The sequence below is a fragment of the Amaranthus tricolor genome, chromosome 17 (assembly GCF_026212465.1).
Source record: "Amaranthus tricolor cultivar Red isolate AtriRed21 chromosome 17, ASM2621246v1, whole genome shotgun sequence".
NCBI classification, from domain to species: domain Eukaryota; kingdom Viridiplantae; phylum Streptophyta; class Magnoliopsida; order Caryophyllales; family Amaranthaceae; genus Amaranthus; species Amaranthus tricolor.
Genome location: NC_080063.1, coordinates 17,225,470 through 17,236,390, shown reverse-complemented (window position 1 = coordinate 17,236,390; position 10,921 = coordinate 17,225,470). Strand labels below are relative to the sequence as shown.

At 26.7% G+C, this 10,921-nt stretch overlaps 1 protein-coding gene across 1 annotated transcript; it reads left to right on the top strand.

Annotated features, from left to right (window-relative positions):
- Window positions 1–5,269: 5,269 nt before the first annotated feature.
- LOC130804295 (WUSCHEL-related homeobox 5-like) lies at window positions 5,270–7,860 on the top strand. The gene is made up of 2 exons (XM_057668683.1): window positions 5,270–5,805; window positions 7,627–7,860. The coding sequence occupies exons 1-2, from the start codon at window positions 5,418–5,420 to the stop codon at window positions 7,842–7,844; spliced, it is 606 nt and encodes a 201-aa protein (XP_057524666.1). The 5' UTR covers window positions 5,270–5,417; the 3' UTR covers window positions 7,845–7,860.
- Window positions 7,861–10,921: the final 3,061 nt, after the last annotated feature.

The following is a 10,921-nucleotide window of genomic DNA, read 5'->3' as shown; positions in this document are numbered from 1 at the left end:
CACATTTACCAATTCACGTTTTCAATCTTAAATGAGCCACATGATATAAGAAACTCCAATAAGAAGTATTTTTTTCAACAATTTTTTTTTTTTGGGTAATTAATTCATGAGTTGCTCCCTCAAAATCTTAGTTTGGTGGCTCTATTGTCTTCTCTTTTTGCATTCTCATAACCTTAAAAGAAGATAAAATCCCCACAATTTTTGACTATGAAAAAACAAACAACCCTTAACCCATTTCTTTGTTGTTTCACTGACAGTCAACCCGATCCAGATCCATGTCAGTAATGGGATCATAAGATCACAACCGTCCAATTTAGATCAGACACTGAAATTTTTGACTTTCAAATAAAAATAATTTAAGTACAATTTTGATCACCCTTTAATTATTATTTTCTTTTTTATAGAATAATGAATTTGTTTATGCCAATCAATAATCATCCTTCTTGGGTGCACTTTTCTTGAAAGTTAAACTAATTAAGCTCACGAGTCATGATCTTGGCAGACATGCTTTTCTAGTTTATCAAACAATCTTGGATTACATGCATGTCCACACAATCTTTTTAATTTTTGTATTAACTAATACAATTTGTATATAGTTGATTACATGCTTTTGTTTCTTTATCTTTCTCGAGTTGGAAGACTCTTTGACTGCAACCTCTTTTAAGAGTATGCTTTGACTTTTTCATAATATTTAGTAGGAAAATATCAATAGTACTTCTAAGTTTTGACACTTTATCAATAGTACCCCTAAATTTGTTATTATCAATGGTACCCTCGTATTATTGAGCGTCTTTAAACTATAACCTTTTTAACTTTTTCCGTCTGAAATTGTCCAAAACCGTTAACTTTCTTTTATGTTTTAAATTGAAAAATAATAGAAAAAGAAAAAGTTAACGGGTTTTGACGATTTTGGACGAAAAAGGTTAAAAAAGGTTAAGATTGTAAGATAATAATACGAGTATACCATTGATAAAGTGTCAAAACTCTACCATTGATAATTTCCCTATCTAGTATATCGTTTGGAAGATATTAAATGTTCAATACATTTAACACAAAAAATTTAAATATCATATTTACGTATTTGTATTCATCTATTCCTATTTTATTATTTTAGAATAAGAATAATTCCTCTTCGATAAAATATTGAATCATTAGAACAAATTATGATTCTCATAAAAACCAACTTAAATAAAGGACTAATATTTAATTATCTACTTCCTAATAAACACTCTAATTAAGGTAATGTGTATATAGTTATTTGGCGACCCTTCAGATTGCTTTTAGACTATTAATACACACTATGCATGTAGACTATTACACACTAGAAATGTATAATCTGACACATAAATTTCTTTTTAGAATGTGTCAATTTAGAAAATAACTACCACTTTTTCGAATAAGATTTGTTTTAATTTTTACATAACTCTCATTTTCTCATAGTCGATACCCTATAATTAAAATAATATGATACATAAGAATTAACCACATACCATTTAAATCATGCTAAAATGTTTCAAGACATCGTGTATATATAACTGGACAGTAACTAGTAGCATTATTCTTGCTTTCAGATCCAACTTCTTGTGAAATGAAATTAAGGTGTGAATGTAAGACTATGATACTCAACTTAACATGATGACATAAATAAAAATACCAACCAATATGGTCGTTTCTGGGGTAGTTTTACGGTGTAATTGTTCATGGCCTAACTCATGAAGGGTCTAAATTGAGTTAATTCTTATTATTAAAAATTAGTTATTTAATTATATTTTTGTACCTTATTATTATATGATCTTAAATTTGTATATTTATTTAACATTAATGTGATGGAAAAAAGAGAAATTATATATTACATAATTGAAAAAAAAAACTGAAACTTTACTTATACAAGGGTCCTTTTTTAATTTTCGCCTAGAACCCAAAAATTGTCACGAAGGGCGCTGACAACCAAATAATGTCTTACCCATTTGCATGATTTATGATTACTTTTACCCATAATTATCTCTTTGTCTCATATTATAATTGGTACCGGATAAAATTCGAGCAAATTACAAATTTGAAATATAAAAAAATAGTATGGATGAAATTAAAAAAATAGTGTAAATCATACCTAAAATAAAATTATAGCAAATCACATATAATAGACTAAAGTAGAAAATATAGCAAATGCTGAGAGATAGATGGGAGGGAGGGATCAAGTACAAATTTAGCTATAATACCAATTAATTTACTATTCCTAAATCATTTTACTTTTATTAGAAAAAATAATTAATACAAAAAGAAGTATGAATTGGAATGGCTTGATGTTTTTTATACTAAAAAATTATAGTAGATTAGCAGTAGAAATAGATGACTGATGATGAGTTCTAAATATAACTGATTATTATTATTAGTTTTCTAAATTTTTTTTTGTTTGTGCTTAGTATGTTCACGTCTCTATTTTGAATTGCCCTCTTCAAAAGTTCAATAAAATATGGTTTCAGTATTATTCGGTCAATAACACATTATTAGTGAATTATCCACGTAAATTAATAATCCATACAATATATTATGTATTTTCTAAAAAAAATAGGTTATGCATTTACTAATTGTTTATTTATTTATTTATTGTTTATGCCTTTTATCAAAAAAAAAAAAAAAGAATCAGAAATAATGGAAGTTGGCAAGTAAGATATCACCACCACGTTAACTTAAAATACTACCCCTCAGCCTTTTTAACATGAATTCGATTCTCTCCATATATAAAATGAACAAATTTCCTCTCTCTTTTACATGTAGGAGACTATCCTTATCTCAAAATTAAAAATTATCAAAGGTATTTGATAAAAAAGTTTGTTAGACAATTTTAATTTGTTTTGACATAAATAAATAGTTAGGTAGTCAAATCACTAAATTTTAATGCTTGATAAATTAGCCGGCTGAAGCACGCAGCTTACATCATCATCACCATTCATCCAACCCAGTATATTCCGCTCATAGAAAAAAACTATGGACAGGGTTTGGGGAGGGAAGAACGGCGGCAATTCATACCCATAGAGAAAAGCGCGGCCAAAGGAGTCCCCCGACTCGAGAAAGATACGGAGACGTAGCTACAAGGAAAAGATAAAAAGACCTACAAATTAATTAATTAATTAAATCAGTTATTCTAATAAACTATATGTGATTATTCAAAATACCCTGTAACCACGTTGATCAATGAAATCTCTTGAATTGGGTAGACCCGAGACAGTGGGGGTGTAGGAAAACAAGAGGATATACACAATACTAGTATCATGTATATTGTACCCTAAGGTAGCTATATAAAGTATAATAATTATGTATAGATATTAATTTATTAGTACAAAATAAAAGTTAATAAAAAAAGCCAAAATGGAGGAAGTAGGAAGTGAATAACCTCCTAGTTTTGTCTGGTCACAGACCAAAGCGTTGAACAGCGTCAACTAGCTTTTGTTCATGTCGCCGAACGCACTTCTTCATAGAAAAAAAAAAAAATGACACGAAAAACCAAGATGCATAAAAATGATTAAAGAAGTAAGATCCATGATCAAATCCCCATTAAATCACTCACAGACTCACACTCTTCTTAACTCTTCCCTAATTTTATACTAGACTAGACTCATAATCCTGTCTTGTCATCCCCTTTTTGTTCTTAGTGGAGTCTTTTTACTTCTATTGTTATTGCAACAATTGTTTAATTAATATAAACAAATAATTTAAAAATAAAACCTTATATATATATATATATATATATATATATATATATATATATATATATAATATATATATATATATATATATATATATATATATATATATATATATATATATATTATATATATATATATATAAATGAATGAATAATTAGTATACATAATAATCTATATAAAAAGACAAAGGACGATCCCGATATCTTGCATAAGGTAGGATTCTGGTGGAGTTGTTTTTCCTGAAAGAGACGGACAAAGTGTACCCGGTAGCCTTAAGAAGGAAGTAAAAAAAAATACGCACAGTCAAGAAACCTCCAACTAATACATGCGTCCGGTATAATAATAATCTATATGATTGTATTTATAATGAAAATGAAGATGTTACAAACTTTATAAATAAATAAAGGAATAGAATATATGTGAACCACAATTGAAATTAATAATCATAGAAATGGATTAGTACTAAAGAATAGGGTCAACTTAAGTATGATCAACGGTATATTAAAATTTTGATGATGTATTCTTATAATGTGATATTTCTAAGTAAGGTGGATCATGTCTACTTTTTTTTTTTTTTGTAAAAATCGTTTTGTTCACATAGGCATTGTTTACTATCATAATCATAATAAAAACATCATCAAAATCAGTTTAGATCAATTTAAACATGCCTGAGTAAGGAGTATACAAACGTCCTAGAAATTGACTTTTGACTAATATAATGGATTATGGTATGGGTATGTCTGGATGTTGGATTAAATTGTTAGCTGATTTGAACAAATCGAAAGTCTCGATTGATTTGCTAGTTATATATCGAATGCTTAAATCAATTGTTATAGAGATATTTGATAAAATTAATTATTTCTTATTAATTGTTAATTAAAATAAGATGGTTAAATACAAAGCTAATCAAAGTAATTTGTTGGTTATTACTTAAAATTCAACCTTTCAACTAACTTAAACATTGTTTAGTAAACACTTATTTAACTTTTTGACAAATCAAAAATCAAAAATGAATAAAACACTAATAAAAAAGTCATTTTTCATACAAACCTAATACTTCATCATACTTCCTCTAAATTACTTGCATATTTAAAATATTGCACTATTCATTCAATATCCTTAATTTATGATTAGTTTTAAATTTATAAGTTAAAATATAGTCAATTGAGATCTTATTTGATTCGTTTCAATGCAAATATTATTAATATTAAATTTTTATATTTTTTATTATATATAATCAAAAATATTAAGGATTAAATTAATACATTACACTTTTAAAAAAATCTAATATTACAAGTATTTTGAAACGAAATTAACCCCCTACTCATATCAATGAAGCTATTTCAATTGTATCATAGAATAATATGGTAAGTGGGCCTACAATGATACTAATAAATAATTTGCTCAACCCTTATAATGTCATTAGTAGCAGATTTTAAGGGGGGACAAAAAACAATTAAGAAAGACAATATACTAGTTGCATTGACATAAAGTCGTTCTAGATTTGCACTATAAAAGAAACCCCCACTTCTCCTTTTCCCCATTATAAGATCACTTCATCAATTATCACAAAAAAAAAAAGCCCTAGCTAACAGCTAAAACCAAAACAGATCATAGTCAGAAAAATCTACTAAAAGCTTAGAAATTTATTAGATAATAATCAAAAAAATAAAACCTTTCCTCTAATTAAAACCTTAAAAATCACAAGAAATGGAAGATAATAATAATCATGGGATATCAGGTTTTTGTATCCAAACACAAGGAACAAAAAGTAGGGTTGGTTGTTATGGTGGTGGTCCGGGTGGGGCTCCGAATAGTGGAACCAAATGTGGTCGGTGGAACCCCACGGCAGAACAAGTAAAGGTTTTAACAGATTTGTTTAGGGCAGGACTTAGAACACCAAGTACTGATCAGATTCAAAAGATATCAACTCAGTTGAGTTTTTATGGTAAGATTGAAAGTAAGAATGTTTTTTATTGGTTTCAAAATCACAAGGCTAGAGAAAGACAAAAACGACGTCGTGTTTCTAAGGATCAATTTGATTCTCCGTGCTTTCAACTTGATGATCATCTTAAACCCTTTGCACCTCCTACTAAATGTATGTTTTCTATCCTTTGCTTTTTATTTGCCTTATTATTTATTCTTTTATTTGATCTTTCTTTTCCACTATGATTTTGTCTATTATTTTTAGAGAAACTGTGATAATATAGAGTTAGTACATATTAAAATATAATATCGTACTTTTTTATGGTATAAATAATTTTTTTTTAAATCTTTTAGACCCTATTTATGAATTTTATGAACAAGCATAAAGATGAATTCTATGAGTGATAGTTATTAGTTACAACAAAATTAGTGTTCACACCAAGTCGGCTACTCAATATATTTTGTTCTTACTATAATCAATCGGTGAGAAAAAAACATGTTCTAAGTTCATGCACTTCTTCATTTATTATCTTTAATAATTAGTATAAGATGAATTATCAAGTCTTTGTATAGTCTTAAAGTAACTTCATAAACAACATATTTCTTGAACAAGGTGCGTGCATAGCTCAAATAGTTTAGGATATGTTACATAAGTTATCTTATAATGCTAAATATTCTACTAGGTATGAAATTGTCAAGTTAGCTTCTAATACTCTATCTCTAATAAAGTAAATTTTGATGAAAATTTTGAGTTGTATTTTCTTTGTAGTTAAGTTATTAAAACCTTCCTTATTTTTTAAATAACTGCGTAAGATTTACAACGCAATGTAGTATTTTTTGTAATAGTCGTCAATTAGTAAAGGCAAAATGGACTATATTATAAGGCCTTATTTTTTTAGAGCCTAAAATATATTTTTTCATGTACAAGGTTGATATTAATTTGAATTATATATAGATATAATTTACATTTTTTGACATTTAATATGACTTATTAGGGTTTTTCTATGAAATTGTTAAAATATCAATAATACAAAATAAAAAAAGTATTATATTATATTATTATTTATTTCACTTTTAAGTTTTTTGAGATATTTTTTATCTTTCGCTTGGTCCTCAGGGGTCAAAAATAAACAAGATGGCCCAAAAAATTTGTATTGCTTTGACATTTTTAATATATAATTTCAATAAAGTAAATTTTTACAAACTTTAACTATTTATAATTACAGATATTAATCACTAAAATATGCATTGACATACATATATATTAGGACAAATTTTTTGTAAAGACCGTCTTACCATGAGACGGTTTAATATAGACTGACCTTATTTTAAATTTCTTAAATTTTAATGAACAAAATTGTTTTTATTTAGTTAACTACTATATATGTTTAACTTTAGGCTGCTTGTATGGGCCCATCTCACAGTGAGACAGTCTCATACAAGACTCGCTGACTTTGGTTAAATTTTGAAGAATTTAGCAATGGATAAGAGCCTGCAACAATGAAATTCGTGGGTTATTAGTCTAATACTTGAATACTTTTCCTTTCACCTTTATGATAAGAATTTAATTATTATCATCTACAGAAAAAAATTATTTATCTTTTCTCTAATCTATGGATAATCTCTAACTAATTACCATCCAATCAAAATAAAAATTTTGAATCAATGATATGCACTTAATGACATTAAAAGTGATTTTCATCATCTAATCATCCACCTAAATCATATTAATAACAAAAGTCACCCTAATGATTACAAAAGACAAATATCATTTACAATATCATATAAAAGTACATATAATTTAAGACGCTATCCATTATCATTCGAAATCAAATAATTACATATATATATATATATATATATATATATATATATATATATATATATATATATATATATATATATATTATTTTATAGTCGACTTCAATCTTTTACGGTATGTTGTCTTTAATATTAGGTCTCATGCATCTCTTAATAGATATTAATTATGCAGATTTTGGTGAGATAAATCAGATTTCATGTGAGCCAGCAGATAGAGCCATAGAAACACTACAACTCTTTCCATTGAACTCATATCATAATCAAGAATCGGATAAGCTAAGGATGTTTTCAAATGAATGCTGCAAGGAGAATAACGCAACATTTGCTGCTTACACTATTACTAAAGAATTGGATCACCCTCCTTTGGATTTGCGCTTAAGTTTCTTTTAATTAATTAATAATTAGGTCATTAATTATATGTTGTTAGAACCATACTAACGTACTAGCTAGATTATTTAATCAATCTCAATATTCAATATATAAAAAAAATAGATAGAAACATAAAAATTTTCTTTTTAAAAGTGTTTTATCAATTATGTTTTTTCCCAAGTTTCATTTGTGGAGGAGTAATAGTATCAAACATTATTAATTAAAACAGAAAGATTCGAGTCTGTTTAGATCATGATATGATTTTATTGTGTAATGACATGTAAAACAAACAATGATTTCCGTAGTTGGTTATGTATAATGTAGAAATGAGATTTCAGCCAACCGTGTATTAATGTTATGGATTCTGCCATGAACCGAGTATGGACAATTGCAAATAATGTTACACACTTATTAGTTTGGAGAAATTGTCCAAATAAATTAAAATTTTTTTATCCGTTAAAAATAAATTTAACTACAATTTATTTTTAGTTAAATCCAAAAATTTGGTATAAATACTAAAAATATACTCAAATATTATTTATTATTAATTTCTTGACTTAAAAACAAGCTTTCAAGATTTTTTATAAACAACTAGTATATAAATTCGTGCAATGCATAAAGTTTGTTCGTATAGAAATATATATAAATGAAAATGTTAAAGAAAGATGAAATTGCATATTATAGTGAACATAATCTGAATGTCCTACAATCACATTTTAACCTGTAAGGCTGTGAAAATGATTTCATTTGGTAAAGTTCTATAAAATGGTTCTTTGCAATTTTTCTATTCTCTTATAGTATTGTATGATTGTATGATTCTAATAAAAATCTTTTTGAAAACTTATCTTTAATACTTAAAATCATATAATGCAAAAATCTATGAAATTGCCATGTAGAATTTTCCAGTTTTTTTATAGTATTGTATGATTGTATGATATGATATGATGATAGGTGAGTTTATTTTTAGCAAATATACATAATAGGTTGATTTATTTAAAAATAAACAATAAATAAATTTATTTTCAACGGATTAAGAAAAGATTGAATTATTATTATTATTATTATTGACAATTTCCCTATTAATTACTACTCCCAATCTGAATGTTGGGAGTATTTAATTAGCAATTAGCTGTAGAAGTTGGGATTAGAATGCATGCATGCATGGCTTAGAGAAGATAATTGTAAGAACCAATGGTTAAAGCTATGGAAATAGGTGAAAAAGCATGGATATTTTATCCTTTCTTTGATCCTATGCTTAAATGAGTATTTTTGTTCATTGTTCTCTGTGTTTACTCTGTTGTTTGGATTGTTTCTATGCTGGTTGGGAATGCTAAATTTGTTCCCTTCAAGAAGAGATGTTGGTTTTATTAAAGTTTGGACTTTGAATTTCATTTCATGTATGACTATGAGATTTATAGAATCCTCCCGTTCCTATAAAACTGAAACAATTGTAAATAAAAATAGGCAAACAGAAATTAATTATTACATTGTAAATAAGACTGATCAAAATAGAAAATTTGACAAACTCATAAGAATGTATAGGGGAGTAGTAGTTGAATAAGTCCAGACAATTAAGGCATGATTCTACATCATTTCATCATACCCAGTATATTCCGCCCATAGAAATACTATGGTCAGGGTCTGGGGAGGAAAGAAGTGCGGCAACCTTTACCCATAAAGGAGGATGTGGCCAAAGAATCCCCCAGCTCGAGATTGATCCACAGAATAATAGGTCTTTGCAACGAAGAAGGATTAATGAAACTTATATTGCCAACTTGTATCTTACCATATAAGCTTGACCCTTAAACATAACTAAGTGGAAATAATAAAATACATATAGATAAATAAAATAACTAGATAAACGAGTAAAAGAATGATATGTAAAAGACATGAATCTACATAATATAATAATTTATTATACTCATTAAAATATGGGTCGTTCTTGCAAAATCTATTTTAAAAATTAAAAGGTAAAAAATTATATTATACATTGGAGAAAAAAATAGGTGGTATAAGTTAATCTTGTGATGTCTTTGTTACTCATAAAAATAACATTATAGTGCTTTTCTCATTTATGCCTAGGATTTGAATACATCATTTTATAATTTTATTGTTCAAAAGAATATATATATACCTTTCATTAATTATTAAAAAAAATTAAAAACAATAATGCTCATTTAAGTTTTGTGAGTTTCAAAAAGAAGTCGTTTCAACTTCCCAAGCACAGCATAAGTAATTCTCCTCGAAAAAAAGCGATGCATTTAATGTTATATTCATCCATCTTCTTTTCTCTTCTGCCATTGTTGTGTCTTACACCAAATCTTTCGCCATTGATATGATTATTTTGCTAATCGTCTCTAAATTTTGCAATATTTTTGAGAAAGAAGAAGAAAGGCTCAAATTTGGTTCTTAAATTTTATGGAATTAAACTCCCAATTGTTGTTTTGTAATTTTTCGAAATTAAGTCTGATGTAAGTAGGCATTAAACGTGTTGTATGTTGACATTAAATCTTAAATAGGTTGGCATTAAATTTGATGTAAGTAGGCAATAAGTGTGTTCTAAATTGACATTAAGTCTTTATATAAGGTTGCATTAAGTATGATGTAAGTTAACATTATGTCTGATATAAGTTGGCGTTAAGTCTGATGTAAGTAGTGTAACATCCGCTTTTTTAAAAAAATAAAAATAAAAAAATAATAATAATAAATAAAATAGTAATAATAGATCTATAAAAAAAAAATTTCAGAAATTTAAAAAAAAAAATTAACTCCCCATTAAGAAATAACTTCCCACTTCTTCCTCTAAATCTTATAATTAACCTCATTTACCCACTATAAATTAAATCAATTAACCTTAATTCATTCACATTATTACTCACACTTCTTTTTTCTCCTACAAACTATTTCCTCCATCTTCCAATTGCTTAAAATTTAATCAAGAAAAGGCAAGATTTTGATATTAAAGGTATGAATGTCATCTATTTGTTAGAAATTTTTTTTATTCAAAATCCCAAAAAAAAAATTATGCTATTAATTGAAAAACACCCATCTTTTTTTATTTGAAGAATGAAATATATATATATATATATATATATATA

Coding starts and splice junctions, on each gene's coding strand:
- LOC130804295 (XM_057668683.1), top strand. CDS start 5,418: ATGGAAGATAATAATAATCATGGGATATCAGGTTTTTGTATCCAAACA. Junction 5,806..7,626: donor CTTTGCACCTCCTACTAAAT/GTATGTTTTCTA, acceptor TTAATTATGCAG/ATTTTGGTGAGATAAATCAG.